General features: G+C 30.6%; 3 protein-coding genes across 4 annotated transcripts; 1 reads left to right on the top strand and 2 right to left on the bottom strand.

The window, feature by feature from the left end:
* LOC11424559 (elongation factor 1-beta 2) lies at nucleotides 1-3,169 on the bottom strand. The gene is made up of 6 exons (XM_003617125.4): nucleotides 2,985-3,169; nucleotides 2,597-2,713; nucleotides 2,389-2,461; nucleotides 945-1,062; nucleotides 591-704; nucleotides 1-459 (listed from the first exon to the last, which is right to left on the bottom strand). Exons 1-6 carry the CDS (start codon nucleotides 3,068-3,070, stop codon nucleotides 296-298), a joined length of 672 nt encoding a protein of 223 aa, XP_003617173.1. The 5' UTR covers nucleotides 3,071-3,169; the 3' UTR covers nucleotides 1-295.
* Nucleotides 3,170-4,639: 1,470 nt separating this feature from the next.
* LOC112421998 (uncharacterized) lies at nucleotides 4,640-7,552 on the top strand. Of its 2 annotated transcripts, none has more exons than XM_024784672.2 (2): nucleotides 4,640-4,774; nucleotides 5,555-7,552. In XM_024784672.2, the coding sequence occupies exon 2, from the start codon at nucleotides 5,584-5,586 to the stop codon at nucleotides 6,691-6,693; it is 1,110 nt and encodes a 369-aa protein (XP_024640440.1). In that variant the 5' UTR covers nucleotides 4,640-4,774; nucleotides 5,555-5,583; the 3' UTR covers nucleotides 6,694-7,552. The 2 variants fall into 2 exon arrangements, with proteins under 2 accessions (XP_024640440.1, XP_024640439.1); XM_024784671.2 differs by having other exon boundaries at nucleotides 4,707-4,774; nucleotides 5,447-7,552.
* Nucleotides 7,553-12,627: 5,075 nt separating this feature from the next.
* On the bottom strand, nucleotides 12,628-13,655 carry LOC11421451 (transcription factor MYB101). The gene is made up of 3 exons (XM_003617123.1): nucleotides 13,368-13,655; nucleotides 12,980-13,257; nucleotides 12,628-12,889 (listed from the first exon to the last, which is right to left on the bottom strand). The coding sequence occupies exons 1-3, from the start codon at nucleotides 13,653-13,655 to the stop codon at nucleotides 12,628-12,630; spliced, it is 828 nt and encodes a 275-aa protein (XP_003617171.1).
* Nucleotides 13,656-18,252: the final 4,597 nt, after the last annotated feature.

The raw sequence follows: 18,252 nt of genomic DNA, 5'->3' as shown, positions 1-18,252 counted from the left end.
TTGTGTATCGATTCAATAAACGGTTCTAGTGAAACTTATCAAAAATTAAATAGAAGCATATGGTTCAGTGATGCTAATCCCACAAATGTGCATGGTGTTTGACATGAATAACATTAAAAGTTAGACCATAAAATATTTTCCATCTCTCTCACTCACTGCATACAATTCTTGTAACAAAACCACCACTGAAACACACCAAACATGAAAGAAGAAACGACAGAGTGGAGGAGAAGGGAGGAAACTATCCGCAAATAACAGTCTAATCAGCCGCTTGAAAATGGCCAAAAACTCAAACTTAAATTTTGTTGAATGCGACAATGTCACAGCTCTGGACATACTCGTTAATTGGCTCAACTGTGAGTCTTTCTTCAATGAGGTCGTCCACAGATACAAGATCATCAATAATGGTCAACATGATCTGCAGCTTCTTGATTCCGTATCCAACAGCAACCAGCTTGGCTGTAACAAATGCAAAAAACCACTTCAGTCACATAGGAATTGACTTTTTTTTTTTTATTTTTTTTATTTTTATAAAAGGTAGATTTACATATATGCGTGAGAAAGATTAAAATTTCAAGTTTTTAACATACATGCTCCCCAGGTTAAACCGGGAATTTCAACGGTGCGAACAGCCTCTTCCAGCTTCTTCATGTCTGTCTCATCATCCCATGGCTTAACATCAAGCAGAATGGAAGACTTGCCACCTGGAAAAATATCACTCAATGAGTTTCAAACAGTGCAAGCAATATAATAGATTTAACATAGACTTTATGAGTTTGTCACAAGTCTCGATAACTTTCAACCATTTAACAATATTCCAACCTCACCAAAATAACATGAAAAATTAAGAGGATCAAACCAACTCAATGATCACTTTTCTCAAAACTATGCTTATGCTTAATGTAAAATAATAAAAATTTATAGCCACTAGAAAGAGAGCTTACTCTCTTTCTTCTTTGCGGGCTTTTTAGATGCCTCCCTTTCCTCTGCTGCCTTCTTATCCTCCTCTGTTTCATCACCAAAGAGGTCAAGATCATCATCATCTTCAGCAGCAGGTGCAGCCTGACAAAAATAAATTCCAATGATCAAATTAGTTAGTAGATCCTTCAGTGACTTCAATACAACTGTAACAACAATAACCTAAACTTCACAACAACTTGGGCATGTGTATAATATAAAGTCAAAGTTTTAGAAGTATTTTTTCTACAAGAAAAAAGCACTATCCTTTCATAGTAACTAACTTAGCTAACAACTATGTCACTTAGTAAACATCACTATCAGGTTCAACAAACACAGGATGAGTTATGTTCCATCCTTATAGTATGTCATGTCAAAAGTAAACTATAGTATTATACAACTTAAGCCTCAAAAAATACAAAAAACAAGATAAAACGATGCCTAATTGCCTATAATAAACATGCAATGATCTCATTAAGAAAGGAGCTCTACAGTACTGGTTGTCCTTAATACTACTCTAAAAAACCATCCATGTTGCTATCTTGGCTAAAAGCAATTTCAATAATAAAATTGTTGGAAATGTTTGAAACAAACTGACTTAACTTCTCAAATAAAAATAGAGTACTTTGGCAATAATGTTTCAAATACAGTAATATGAAAGACGAGAAGTACTGTCCTTTTTCTTGTGGATTATTTATTTCTTTGTAGTATTGATAATGAAAATTACAAAATGTCTTCTAGGCATACTATATTCGAAACAAATTCTTAGACCAATAAATAAAATCAAAGATTCAAAATATGACAAAGGAGAATACAAAACACTAGAGAGTTGGCAATCATAATTATTGTTTTTCACTTTTGGGCATGGCTGGCATAACTGCTTAACATTTTTTAACCATATTTACAATTGACAATAACTTAATAACTATATAAAGTCAAAGATTTTATGTAGTCCAATTCTAGAATGTTTGCAGATTCTTCAACATCAATCTCCTAATTAATAGTAATCTTTCAGTAACTGTACATTACATACACAGACATATAGATATTGTTACAAAATCAAGATATCAAGTTCTACATTCTCAAAATAAATTACTAGCTGTCTAGGTCTGTATTAGCTTCTTGCTTATTTTCACTTAAGATGAAAAGAGTACAGGTTTAAAGGGATCATGAAGTTAGACATAAGACAAATTCAAATGTGGAGTCTCAACAGATCCCGATTTCAAAATATGTTAAAAGTTATAAAAATCTCAAAATCATTGTGTAAGATAATTCAGATTTTATGATTCCACTGTATATTACTAAAAAAATGTACCCGGTTTTACTCTAAGAAATACATCAAATAGATAAACCATACAACTATACAGCACATAACAGAAATAATAAACATATGAAGTAACACGAAAAATTAAAACTGAGGGAGATACATACAGCTTTAGCAGGTGCTTCTGCAGCTGGAGCAACTTTTCCACTGAATTTCACACCTTGAGCTTTTCCAGGGAAACTAATCATAAAAAATTAAAATCAATTAAAAAGTCCAAAAATTAGCAAAATAATAATCAAATCAAACAAAACCAAATTCATATTTCAATATAGAAATCAATAATTAAGGAATAAAATTGAAGAGAACATAACATACCTTGCAGCAAGATGTGAAGAGACCACATCGTACCAACCAGCAACATTGGCAAAAGCATCACTTGGTTTCTCAGAAACATATCCGTACACTTTGATATCATCCTTTGTCAATTGATCCCTGAATTTCCATCACCCAAATCTCAGGAACAGTAAAAAAATAATCTTAACAATAAAATAGAAAGAATTTAACAGAATCCATATAGAAATTGAAAAACCCAAATCTCAGAACAGTAAAAAAAACAATATTGTGAATTTAAATCAATAAAATAGAAGGAATTTGAACAACCCAGCATATAATTTGAAAAACCCATATCTCAGAAACATTGAAAAAACGATTTTTATAATTTGAAGGAATAAAAAAGTAGAAATTGAGAGGATTTTAGGGTTACCCAGAAATATATTTTTTTCCAGAGAGGAATTCATTGAGGGATTTGAGACCCTCTTCTGTGTGAAGATCTGAGAAGGTAACAGCCATTAGGGTTTGCGATGAATCGGTGGCGGAGAGTGAAGACGAAAATAGAGTGTGTCGAGTGTTGAGTGTTGAGAGTTGAGAGAGAGTTTTGGGCTTCAATAATTGGTATTTATATGATGCATAATCTCAAACCCTAAATCATACACACCCCACTCTTCAATATTAGTATTATTTTTTTCTCAAAAATATTATTAGTATTAGTATATTCTTATTTGATTCGATTTTATTTTTTATTTATTTTTTTACATGTTTATTGAATTATTTGTGACATTTTACTTTCTCAAGGGAGGGTGAGGGTCATCGTGTGAGAGGAGGTTTATGAATTATGATGCATAATAATAATAAAAAAAAAACTATCAACATAGCACCTCACTAATGGATTGAGGGTTCAAAACTGTCAAAAAATCAAAACATAGAGGGCTGTTTTGTATTTAAATTAATTAGGAAGCCGTAACCGCAACTTTTAGAAAGATAGGGGTCCAAAAATGCAATTAAACCTATCTTTGTAGTATGTTCCATCGAGTAAATAGTTAATTTTCCCCCTGAAATTGTAAGTTTCATCAATTACCCCCCTGAAATTAACAAAACTTCAATTACCCCCCCTGAAATTTCACAACGTTAGTCAATTTATCCCCTCCGTCAAATTTTTCTGTTAGTGAACATGACGTTTTGCAAATACCCCCCTGAAGTTTTGCACTTATGTGCAAAATGCCCTCCAAACTTAAAAATTTATATTATTTTTTTCTTAAAAACAAACAATTAATAGTTAAAGATTAAAGCTAACTATTAATTTTGGAGTTTGGAAAAACTACATACATATATACATCAAAATAGGGAAAAATGTGTATTTTTAAATTATTTTTAGAGGTTTATAAACAAATTAATAATCAGATTTAAATTTATATTTTCTCCTTCACCATCTTAGTCTTTTAACTCCTCCAACTCCTTCAACAATTTGCTCAAATCATTTAAACTACACAACCCCCAATATTAATGCACAAATCATCTCATTATTGTCACTTTAAAAAATACATATGTTTTTCCCATTTTGGAGCCTATTTTGATGTATATATGCATGTAGTTTTCCAAAATTCCAAAATTAATAGTTAGTTTTAATATTTAACTATTAATTGTTTGTTTTTAAGAAAAAAATAATATAAATTTTTAAGTTTAGGGGGCATTTTGCACATAAGTGCAAAACTTCAGTGGGTATTTGCAAAACGTCATGTTCACTAACAGAAAAATTTGACGGAGGGGGTAAATTGACTAACGTTGTGAAATTTCAGTGGGTATTTGCAAAACGTCATGTTCACTAACAGAAAAATTTGACGGAGAGGATAAATTGACTAACGTTGTGAAATTTCAGAGGGGTAATTGAAGTTTTGTTAATTTCAGAAAGGTAATTAATAAAACTTACAATTTCAGGGAGAAAATTGACTATTTACTCTTGTTCCATCCTTATAGTCTATGTGAAACTTAAAATAACTTGTTCCACCCTCCGAAGTTTTTGTAAGTTTTATGTTTAAGTAGCGTAGTAATAATAGTCTATGTGAAACTTAAAATAACTTTAAGGAAATAATGCGATATCTTCGTGAAATTAAAAATCAAAAGAGCTATTTTGCTTTTAATAATAAAATTAGGTCATTTTTTGTGTCACCTTTACTTTCACTGGTGAACCCTTCAAGCTGAGTTACGACATCCCCGAAGGTGCGATTTTTTTATCCCTTTTGATTTTTTTCAATTCGTAATTTCCGTTTCGTTTCTTGCGATTTTTGTGATTATCTCTGAGTTTGTTCCCCTTTCATGTTTTTGTGTTGTTATGAAATGAAAGGTTATGTTTTTAAGAGATCATGAATGAATTTTTGATCATAGTTTCTTTTGTTTGATCACTTTCTTTTCTTAATCTTTGTCTGTTCATGTGTTTATTCTTATTCAATTCCCATAACCATTGCATGTTTATCTTTGTTTGAAGATGCCCCATTTGTTTATTGTTGTCTCCTATGATGCACCCATACTAACACGGAACACTACACCGACATGCCGACACAACTAATAATTTGAGAAAATCACATTATTCATTGAAATTATAAGTGTCAGTGGCACATGTCCGACACCGGGACACACCTAATCCGAGGAGTGTCTGTGCTTCATAGGTTGTCTCCTTTGTTGCCTTTGTTTGTTGTTCCATTTTTGACAAATTCAAGGTAGAAAGCATAAGTAGACTCCTAAATGAGGTTCACGAACATGTTGGTACCTTTTTCTTTTGGATATTTTGATTTGAGCTTCGTGTTTGGTTGTTAAATTTTGGATTTTTTCAATACCATGTGGTTCAATTTAGATACTAACGACGTCCTTTTTTTTATTTTTAAATTCTGCAAGGATTTATGAATTTTTGGGTCTAAACCAAACAAATCAAATATGACCTAAACATTGATAACACTTGATCCTTCTGGTAACACTTGTTTATGCTTCCGGTCATCTTCTCAGGTGTTGATTTTTGCTCGATTTCCTCCTCGATGGCTTCGGAGAAGGATTCACCTGAGAATCAAGGAATTGAAGATAGCGAAAGAAGTCTCCATGGAAGTGTTTCTTTCCAAAAAGGAGACTCGTCTCTAACAGCCAAAGATCTTCATGATAAGCTTTCTCCTCTTTGGAAAGAAGTTGTAACTTCTTGGAAACTTGTCTCCTTAGGCAAAGGCTACTTTGAATTTCAGTTCTCATCGGTTGAAGAAATGCGTCGAATTTCAGCATTAGGTGTTGTTTATCTTAAACCTGGACTTCTGAGATTTTTTCCCTGGTCCAAAGACTTCAATCCAAACAATCACAAGCAGTCTTATGCTCAGGTTTGGGTTCGATTTCGCTATCTCCCTCAGGAGTATTGGATGCCTAGAACTTTGTTTGAAATAGCCTCTGCCCTAGGTACACCGCTAGACATGGATGAAAACACTGGAAACAGAGAGAAAAGAACATTTGGGCATTATGCTAGGTTGCTAGTTGATGTGGACCTATCTAAAAAGTTGTATTACTCTATAACTGTTCAAAGAGAGGGTTTCGAATTTCCTTTAGAAGTGATATATGAAAAACTTCCACAATACTGCAATATGTGCAAGCAAATTGGGCACAAGCACAATGTTAAGCGCTGTAAGAAGCTAGTGGAAAAATCTAGGGTGGATTCTAAGGAAAATCAGTCTAGGCTAGTTAAACATGTTTCGAAAGAGGATATTAGACCTAACGGGGTTAGCCTAGAAGCTGCAACTGTGGAGAAAGACAATTTAGCTAATAAAGGCACTTCACAAACTCTCTCAAAGGAGAACCCTGACCTTGTTTTGAACATAGCTAGAACAGTTGAGGTGGCTAGAGGCAAAAGCATTTCTGAAATTTGTGAGAAGGTTCATGATATAGATATAGATAAATTTGCTTTGGGGGACAACTTAGCTCTCCAGTCCTGTCTCTCCGAGCCAGCTTTGACTGCTTTAGCTAATAGTATCAATGTTCGGGGCATTAATAAGTCTCATGTGTTATTTGGTGAGCATTGCAATCCTGTTATGGGTCAGAGTCTTCAGACTTCTTCTCCTGACAACATCATAACTAGCACTCCCTCGGTAACAAACTATACTCAAAAGTGAGTCAAAGAAAGTTGATGTATTTCGTCCAAATTTTGTACTAAATACCTCAACTTTCTTTGACTCGCTTTTGCTTATATTTTGTTACAGAGGGATTAGTTCTCTTGATATGAAATAATGTTTTGACTTGTCTATCAATTACAACAAAGGAACTATCCATAAAAATCTGGCTAACAAGTCTACTCTTCAGTCTTCTACTCCAAGACTTGACTCGATGGGTTTGGTTAAAGACTTCAACAATCATCTATGATAGAGGTTTCAACCCCTATAGACCAAAAAAGAAAGACAATTTGAACCAACAAACTAGAGAAGGTAACACTGGTTGCATCCGAACTCATTCAGAAAGGGGTAACCACAAAGATTTACCAAAACGAAGATTTTGTTCTGATGTGGCATTGTATGATCTGGTCTAATTCTTTTAGCAGCTGCTGGATGTCAGTCTCAGTAGAAGTCTGGCCTTTACTTTTGATATCTGCTGTCCTGGTTTGTAGTTTCAGCAGATTCTGTGTTTGCTAGCTTTTTGGTCTGTTGTGTTCATTTCTGATTTTTAATGTAATCTGAACCTTGTCTTAGGAGCAGGGTTTGCTTTGTTTTTCGTATCAGTAGATAGTTTTTAGTAGCTAGTCTGTCCTTAGAAGTGGTTTTAGACTACTTAGGAGGATAGTGCTTTTCTTTAATCTTTTTTGGTTTTATTTGGGTTTAAGCTTAGTTCCCCAATTTTATGCTACTTAGGAGGATAGTTACTTTGTAAGGTCAAGATGAACAAAAACATATGATGAAGCTCTAACTCAAACTGATGGTATGATCTTCCTTCACATTCCTTTAAATACTTTGGACAATTGAGAAGGGAAAAGTTGCATTAGATTCTTTTCCAATCTGAAATAGAAGAAATTATGGGCGTCAATCTACAACAATCTCAACAAAATGAGTACCAATGAAAGAACATGACGACCTCTATATAGCACCGACACTTATGATCGAAGATGTGTCTAGTGTTCAACACGTGTCGGTGTCCAACACTGACACATGAGATAATATTTTCAATTAATTTATTTCCTTAAATTATTACCCAATGTCGTCGTGTTAGTGTCGTATCAGGTGTTCGTAGATGAAAACACACAAAAAGTATGAAAAAAGTATGGCAGACAACAACAAAATCTATGTAGGGGAATAACAAACTTGTGTGCTTTCATGTTGCAGAGCAAGACCATGTATCATTTCATCAATGATACATAGTCATCAGATATATAACATGCATAAATGTGAGAAATATCATTAAGTTTCATATTCATCTTTTGAATACCAATTCCAAGTTCATACAAATATATTGACTTTTTTTTTCCACTTTTAATATTTATTTGGACTTGAAAATTTGAGTGTAAAATATTCTAGTCCTTATACAAAATAAGGGAAAATATTATTAAAAAAGACCAAAAGCAATAACATATAGACCCCATTTGGATTAACTTATTTTAGAGCTTATAAAAATAAATAAGCCTTTATGTATTATTTATAAGTTTGTAAATGTATTTTATGAAAAAACAGTTTATGAAGATATAATTTTTGTTAGTGAGAGAACTTATAAATTAAAATAAAAACTTATTTATTTACATAAGCTATTTTTCATAAGCTTAAAATAAGCTCAATCCAAACGGGGCCATAGACGAACAAGAAGTCACCAAAGCACAATGGCATAGATTGGTGTTTGAAATTTTCATTCTTCTACTGAAAACTTCCAAAGTCAAACCAATTTTATACGTGAATATGAAGTCGCAAAAGAAAGAAAGACTATTAAATTCCTTCAAAAAAAGAAAGACTATGAAACAGAGAAGATCAATACTAAGTTACAATATTAACATGTTTCTACATAACAAATTTACTGGAAAATTAAAATACAAGAAAAAGAAAGAGTATGAAACCAATCATGTTACATTTATCATGATTTTTCATTCTTTACAATAAGATATTTTAAACAGCAGGAAAAAAAAAAGGGAATCCTGCCAAAGTCATTTACACATAATATGTAATGTATCCCAACAATAGTAGTAAGTTAGCAAGTTTCCATTACCACATTTCTTTACATTAACTTTTTCTAGTACAAAAACTAGCTGACTCTTCTCAACTATGTGATACAAACAACGAGAAATACTTGTATAGTTCATAATCTCAAATCAAAATCATTTACACACTCGCACATAAACTACACAACACTTAATTATTTCAAAAGTACATATCATTTAATTCTTTTCTCTTTCGTACATTTTACATTTGTGTATGTGTTATTTAGGCACAGCTGAATCAAAATGTGGTGATGCAACTTGTTGAAATTGAGATATTATTGATCATAATTATCGTTTCATTTTAGTTAGGGTTTGTTAAATTTAAATTTTGGTAACATTGAATTTGTATAAAGTCAAGGAATTGATTACAAAATACTTCAGATCTAATTATAAGTTGTTGTTTAAGTCGCGGTCTTAATAATTTTAAAAATTATAAGTTTAGAGACCTGTTTTCAGTAAAAAAAATAAAATAAACCTATTTAATTTCTTTTACAATAATTTAAGGACCTCTGAAGAAATAGGACACAGCAGAAATAATGTGTTTATATATTAAGTATGCATGATTAATCTGTCAAAAAAAGTCCTCTCCAAAAACAAATTGTCAAAAAAAGTAGTGAGGGGTTGGTTGAATTGTGTGAGGGCTCTTCTAATCACTTGTAATTATGGTTTCTTTTCTAGCAAGATTCAAATCCTACTACAGACACAGTAATAATATTTTTCTTTCATTCTAAACAAAAATCCTAATGTGATTATACTAATATTCCTGATCCGTTAAAAAAAAGTTGCATATTCACCATTCACAGTAACTTAATAACTCGATAAACTATAAATTCAAAGAATTTATTCTACAATTCTAGAATGATTGCAAAACCTTCAACCTTGTTACACTAATCAATAGCAATTTTTCAATTAATTGTACACCATATACATAAATATATCAATATTGTTTCAAAATCAAGATACCAAGTTCTATTCTTTTGAAAATAACTGCCTAGTTTGTATTAACTTCATGCTTATTTTCATTTAAGATGATATGCTTAAATGTTTATAGGGACCATGAAGTTAGACAAGTGATAAATTGAAAAAGTTAGGAAGCAGCAGATGTTGATTTCAACTTATGTCAGAAGTTTTTATTCGAAAATCTTGGTCATTGTAAGATCATACAAAAACTTCTGATTTCACACATACTTATTTGAAAAAATTATTTTAGGTTACTCTAAAACACATAATAAAAGAATCCAGTGTTATTAAATAGCTGCTACAGCGCCGCTATACTGCTATAGCATAGCTGAATTTGGAAAAACTTCTTTTGTGCTGCGATACACTATTTAGTACAAAATATTACCAAATAGCTGTTACAGTGGTGCTATATTCTATGAAAATTGCTCATCTCACGAGCAATTTTAAAAGTTAGATGAGCAATGCTTATATTCTATAACACTATTGCATAGCAAAATTTTAACAATCCACTATTTTCCGCCATATGCAATTGACAAGATAGTAAACTCATAAACCCTAATATAATAATTAAACCCGGATTTATTTTTGTAATTTGATTTTTAATTTCTGAATTTTCTTATTTTATTTTAGTTTCCTTTGATCGAACCTTTGATAGCAAACCTTTGATCGAACTCAAACATGTCAACTAAGTTTCCTATCATTAACGGAACCAAAGAAACACAAAACTTACTTACTAGAAGAACCAAAACACCGGTTTAGAAATAAGGGGACTAAAGAAACCAAAAATGTATTTCAATGATCTATATTTTGATAGATTAAATAAGTTTTTGTAAAAAGAAATTAAATATGCATGCATGATAACTTCGTCAAAAAAAGTAATACACAACTAAGACTATATGATAAAGATTGGATTAAATTACACATTTTAAGTTATTTAATTGTAATAAATTAGTTTTAAGTTTTTTTCGTACCACTTATATCTTTTAAGTTATTTTATTGTAATAAGTTAGTCATTTAAGTATTTTTCATAACACTTGGGTCCTTTAAGTTATCTTAGTCATTTTTTGTAACTTTTAAGACCCGGATAACTTACATTTTTAAGATCTAAAATACCTCAAATTGTTACGGTTAAATAACTTAAAATTTAATTGATACGGAAAAAACTTAATTAAAGGATCAACTTATTGCGATTAATTAACAAAAGAGACCTAAGTGATACGAAAAAACTTAAAAAACCAATTTATTACAATTAAATAAATTAAATAACTATGTTTTAATTTAGTCTAATGATTGTTGTCACTCATATTATTTGTCTGTCTTGTTTGGTTATTTTAAGTATACTATATAGCTATCAATTTTGATTTTTGACTAAAGCTTGTTGGGTTTGTTTGATGGGACTATGTTTTAGCCTTGAAAAAACTACACATGCAGTTGAGAAAAACTTGACCATTTTGGCCTTGTCCATATTTTTAAGTGGAACGATCTAAGCTTGTTTGAATCTTAGTGTGACAAGAAACTTCATAAAAAACCCTAAGATGATTTTACTAATATTGCTGATCCATAAAAATAAAGTTGTATTCACGATTCCACCATGACTTGCAATTCACGGTAACTTAATAACTGGATAAACTTTAAGTCATGATTTATATTCTATAATTCTAGAACTAGAATGATTGCAGAGTCTTCAACATTGTTATAATAATCAGTATTATCTCTCAGGAATTTGTTCACCATATGCATAAACATATTAATATTGTTTCAAAATCAAGATATCAAGTTATATTCTTTTGAAAATAATAGCCAAGTTTCCATTAAATTCATGCTTATTTTCATTTAAGTTGAGAAGCTTAATTAAATGTTTATAGGAACCATAAAGTTAGACAAGTAACATATTGAAAAGGTTGAAAGGAAGCAGATCTTGATTTCAACTAAATGTAAGAATTTGGAAATCTCTCATACAAAATTTCTTATTCTACAAATACTTATTTGAAAAATTTATCCAAGGTTACTCTAAAACACATAAAAGAAGTCAATGTTGTTAAATAACAGCTACTACATGTTTCCACTTAGATAAGTAACACTATACCACTATATGTGAAATTTGGACAAACCACTATTGTCCCACGATATACTATTTACTACAAAATTAGTTGGCTATAAAGAAGTTTTTTTTCAAGGACGAAAAAAAATGTGATATATTTTTGGGGACGAAAAAAATTAGTGGCATGAGATTTTAAGGGTAAAAATGTTTTTTTTTTTTTATTTAAAAAATCCCTCCCATCCTCTTTGTGAATAAAAATTGTATTTAATGAAAATATCTCTTCTCCCATCTCCTGTTTTGAATCAATTATATGTTTAATTAAAATTCTCCCCCTCCCCTATGAACCAAAAAGACCCTAAGGGCGATTGAAGTTTATGAGGCATCAACACAATAACACCTCATATTAATCTGGATGAGGTAAAATCCACATCATATTCATAATCTCATAGACTTATTTGAAATTTGAAAGTGCCTTACTCATTTTTAAATTAACGGTACATATCAAGGGTTGTTAGTGTAACTTGAAAATTATACATTTGTTGAACTCACTTATGTATAAATTCATACATGTGGGGCAACATTCTTAAATATCAGAAGCTTGGAAATGTCTTTAACTATAATGTAGAAGTTCTGACAGTATACAAATCACATTTAGACCTTTTCTCAAGAATGTAGTTCTTCACCAAGTTATCACTCCTTGTACGTACGTTTAATTTATAACCTTCCATTCTGATATTCAATCAAAAAGAGTAATAGAGACATATTGCATAAAGTAGAATTAATTTAATATATCTGTCAAATAACATCGTTTAAACAAAAAACTCAATTCTCAGAAGAAAAATACAGAAAAGTTGTGTTGCAAACAATATAAGCTTTTTATATCTTGTCATGCAAGTTACTGTTATATATATCATCATTGTCAAATAAACGACTGCCGGCTTCAACATCGTCCTCCAAATTACTGAAGTCAATCAAATCCATGAAATCATCAAGGTTTGCTTCAAAATCGTCCTCCAATGAAATTGGCTTCTTCCCATTTTCATCAAGCATCATAGGTGAAGGAAGTGGAAGGTATGAACATGGTGAGGGTAGAGCTATAGGTATATGAATATGAGAAGTTCCAATAATGCTGCTACCCCTGAAATTGATGAAAGTAACTGTAAATTTAACACACTCATATAAACAATTTTAACATATAAAAGAAAATGGAATTACATAATCTACTCACCTATCAATCAATGTTGAAGTACTTCCCACATTATTGTAGAACATGTTTGGAACATCTAAAAGTTTTTCATTTATCTCATCAAAAATTGATGGATATTTTCTAAATTTCAATTGTGGTATATTAAATTCATCTTCTTGTGAATCCTCAACTTGTTGGCTACTATTCAACTTATGATCCGGTTCCATGTTGTCGGGGAAGGGTGACAAGCCGAGCTTTTCAAGTTTTCTTTTTCTCGCATTCCAAAAGTTCTTGATGTCATTATCGCTTCTTCCCGGTAACTGAATACAAATTAATGACATGATCAACAAAATATAACACAAGTGATAGATGAATATTTGAAATTAAAGAAGAAAGTAAAAGAAGTAAAGCATGAATAAGAAGAAATTACCTCATGAGCCAGCTTAGACCATTTGAATTCACCATACTTTATATAGAACTCAAAAACTTTAGATTTTTCTTCTTCACTAAATGGACCCTTTTTCACATCTGGTTGTAGGTGATTATACCATCTTAGACGACAACTTTTACCGCAACGTATAAGCCCCGCATTTTTTGATACCTCGTTCCAATTTCTGGTTCCATGTTTTTCCACATATGCTTTTAATATTTCATCTTCTTCTTTTGACCATGTTCCTTTTTTAGTATCGGTCGATGATGATGATGATGAAGAAGACATGATCGATGATAATACGTACTAGGGGAATTCAATGAGAGAGAACTTTAACCAGGTGTGTGATGTTAAACTAACTAATCATTCATATTTATAAGTAGAAATATATCAATAGTTGTTATAACTCAATTGTTCTCATTTTAAAAGATAAAGAATTTCTTCAACAAACAATTTATATTATATAATTGATATATGTCATTTAAAGAGATAAGTATAGTTTGTTATGATATGAAAGTGTAAACACAATATGAATATATTTTTTTTTCCTTTATCATTTAAAAAGTGTAACAAACTAGATGAGTATATTTATACCTACTTTTTCATCAATGCGATTATACCCTTAAACAATTTTTTTCTATAATAAAATTGTTGTTGGTGTCATTTAAAAAGAATTTAGATTTTTTTTGTTATATTGTATTATTGTCGGTGTCGATGAAATAGATAATCATAGTTAGTTTGATTTTTTATAATTTGAAAGCAACAAACATTTATATTTTTTTTAGTTTTAATCAAAATCAAATTTTCATAAAAAAAAACACCGTTCATAATTTTCAAATGTTAGTGCAATAAAAAGAGCGGAAAGATGGACACTTACGTGTCCGTCTTTTCCCTAGTTTATCTATAATTTTAATCAAAATATTGTGAAAGTTGAGATAAAGAGGTTAGAAATAGAATTTTAAGCAAGGAGGTGAGAATTTTAGTTCAATATAATACTAAGTAAAGATTAAAATAACCCGTAAAAAGAGGTTAAGTTAAAGCTCTTTTATACAATACAAACAAAATAAAACTTAAATTAAAATTAAACATCGTTTTTTATGAAATCCACTTTATCATTTTATTGGAGGAAAGTGTTCTTTTTATTGCTATGACACATGTAAATTATAAACGCTATTTTTTTATTTTCAAACTTATCTTCTCTCGACTAATTTAAGAAAATCTTGCAAGTTTGAAATTTTTTTTTTTTTACCCCTTCATACTCTATCTAAGAGTATAAGTGATTCAGATAAAATTGATGAAAAGCAAACCAAACAAAAAAAATTCCAATCTTTTCTTGTTAAGGTTTAAATATCTTTTTTCTAAATTGTTTTAATTCTTTATCTTTTTTCTAAATCATTTTAATTATTTATCTTTTTTAAAGGGTGGCGTTTTAGTTCTTTCAACACACCAAAGCGAATGATTTAAAAAGATAAAGGATTAAAATGATTTAGATTCATGCTGACTCATGTTGTTTGAGTGATGATGTTAGCAATATCTTGGGTCTGACCTAAGTCAAATTGAGATTTGTAAGTTTAGTGTAAACCTATCGGTTCGGTACATCGTTTTCTTAAATATCTAAATTAAAAATTAATAATTGAATCGATCCAGTTCAGTTTCCTTTGGTTTGGTTGAGTGTTTGTCCTAACCAAAAAACATTGGTGATAATCTTGATTCTACTCAAGAGTTTGTCAATGTTATTCAGTGCAAAGAATAAGACAAAAGTGCTTCAAAGAGAATAATTTATGATCAATTTGCGGGCATTTTATACCGTTTAACACTAATGAGTTTGGAATAAATGCTTAGCAAAAAACAAGAACAAACTATTGGTGCATAGTTTATTAAAAATAAAAGATAAATATTAAATAAAATTTTGAGATTAAAAATAATAATAGAAATTAAAAATAAGTTATATTATAAAAAACTAATTAGGATGGATAATTGGGTGGGAGGAGCTCTGTTATGTGTTAGGTTAAGTGGATTATTTGACTTGATCGAGAATCCTTGGTGTTTGGTGGTTGATATGTTAGGATGGAATGAGAAGGAAGTCTTGGAAGTGGAGGAGGATGTTGTGTGTGTGGTAGGGGACTATTCTTTGGGAGTCTTGTTTTTTTGCTACGTAACATTGTTTTGCAGGCAAATGTTTCTGATGGTTGGAAGTGGTTACTTGATCTCATTAAAGGTTATTCCGTTAGCGGTGTGTCCCAGTTGTTCATGGTTGCGGATGAACCTCCAGATCAGGGTGCGATAGATGATATTTGGCTTAGGCAGGTTCCTTTGATAGATACTACACTCTTTTTGCTTTTGGATTTTTTTATTATTCCAAACCTACCCTTCATTAATTGCAGATTTTTCAAAAAAAAATAAAAAAAATCAAAAGGTATGCGATATACATGACAATATAAATGGGATAAGTTTTCCAAAACAAAATGGGATATAAGTTATATGGCTTATACTTAGAATTCACGTAAATTTGATAAGTTATATGGCTTATATAAGTTAATCCAATACATATATATTCTCTCTGATTCCCCTAGTTTTTGGGAAATTCAGTTAATCCAACTATATTGCCTAACGTGAATCATAGTTAATCAAATACTTATAGGATATGTCTGGTATTAATTCTAGTACTTAGGAAATTCAGTTAATCAAATACTTATAAATACTGAACTGCTCACAATTCCCATATTCACATCACATAGTTAAAAAAAAAACAGAACGTCCCAATCCCAAAAGTTTCATAAGTCTTTTTCTCGAATCCTCTTTTCAATCTTGGTCGGTACCCTCTCAAAACTTTCAAACGATGGAGAGAGTCAAGTTCATGATTACCTATGGTGGAAAAATCCAACCAAGGCTTACTTCTCTTCATGATCATCGTCGTTATTCCTACATCGGCGGAGACAATAAAATCATCACCGTCGATCGTAATATCAACTTCTCCGACCTCATGGCAAAGCTTTCCATATTCATGTTTTCCGATGTTTGCTTCAAGTATCAACTCCTTGGTGAAGATTTCGATGCTTTGATCCCGGTTTATAACGAAGAAGATCTCAATCATATGATGTTAGAGTATGATCATATGTGTCACTTTTCACGAAAGCCTGCATGGTTGAGGGTCTTCCTCTTCCCTGTCCTTGTTAACAACAACAAGGCATCTTTTGATTCTTTAACTTCCGTCGACTCGCTCAATTCCGTTCAAGTTTCTCCTTTTGAAGAATATTCATCTCCTCCTACTACGCCTCCACCTCCGTTCATGGCGACTAAGGACACGGTTACAAAAGCTGAGATGAAGAAATTTCGCGGACTACATGTTATGAATGATGAATTTGAAGATATTCTAAAATTGTATTTGACGTGCAATTTTTCCAAGGTGAAGGATTTTCACGGACTACATGTCGTGAATGATGAATTCGAAGATATTCTAAAATCGTTTTGGAAGCGTTGCTTTTTGAAGCCTAATGTAGTTCTCTAATTTTTTTTTTGAAGTGTAGTTAAATTGTACGGATTCAAATTGATTAATATATTGGTTCTTTTTTATCATGGATTTGTCTCCTATATTTCTTGCACTTATCTCTATTACGTATCTATATTTGTTATATTTTACTTGCTTTTCTCTGTTTATGGGTTCAACTTTTTGAAGTAGTTATTGTCTTGTCTAATATTGTTATACAATGGCCATTAACAATTTTAATTTGGTTGATAAAATATTTTAAATTCACATAATTCTTCAAAGCCTAAAATATGGTTTTGGTCCCTGCAAATATGTCTCGTTTTGATTTTAATCTCTGTAAAATATTTTTGTTGTTTCTGATCCATACAAATATGTCTTGTTTTTGTTTACCTTTAGTTTCTCGTGGTAATTTGTTTTCTGTATGTGCTGATCATTCTTCTTCTTTATTACATTGTTTTTAAGAAGTAGTAATATTTTGATGTGATGGGATGAGATATTAAAATATTTTCGAAAATCCAACCTAGACTTACTGCTCTTCATGTTCATCGTACTACGGGAATGAGAGAGAACTTTAACTGATTTACGTAAGGCAATATAGTTTTAAATGATGTTAAACTAATGTTGAACGAACTAATGATTCATATTTATAATAGATTTTTAAAGTAGTAGTAGAAATATATGAATAGTTGTTATAACTGAAATGCCGAAATACCACAAAGTAAGGAAGTTAGAGTATAGTTTAAAAAGATAACTATAGTTTTTTTTTTTTTACAAAATATTAGTATAGTTTGTTTTGAGAAAAAAAGATGAAAGTATAGTTTGTTAAAGTGTAAAATATATTTACCTATAATTTTAATCAAAATATAATAAAAAAATATTGTGAAAGTTAAGATAAAGAGGTTAGAAATAGAGTTTTAAGCAAGGAGGTGAGATTTTAGTTCAATATAATACTAAGTAAAGATTAAAATAACCTATAAAAAAGATTAAGGTAAAGCTATTTTATGCAATACAAACAAAATAAAACTTAAAATAAAATTAAACCACATTTTCTCATAATTTAATTCGAATGGATAAAGTGTACTTTATCATTTTTTTTTATGAAATCCACTTTCTCATAATTTAATTCTTTTTATTGCTATAACTCATGTAAATTATAAACGCTATTTTTTATTTTTTTTTTTATTTTCAATCTTTTGGCTCAAACTTATCTTCTCTCTCAAACTTATCTTCTCTCGACTAGTTCAAGAAGATCTTGCAACTTTGAAAAAAAAGTTAATTTACCCCTTCATAATCTATCTAAGAGTGTAAGTGGTTCAGATAAAATTGATGAACATGAAAAGCAAACCAAACAAAAAAAATTTCAATCTTTTCTGGTTAAGGTTTAAATATATTTTTCAA

The sequence above is a fragment of the Medicago truncatula genome, chromosome 5, assembly GCF_003473485.1.
Source record: "Medicago truncatula cultivar Jemalong A17 chromosome 5, MtrunA17r5.0-ANR, whole genome shotgun sequence".
NCBI lineage: Eukaryota > Viridiplantae > Streptophyta > Magnoliopsida > Fabales > Fabaceae > Medicago > Medicago truncatula.
This window is presented reverse-complemented; position numbering and strand designations above follow the sequence as displayed.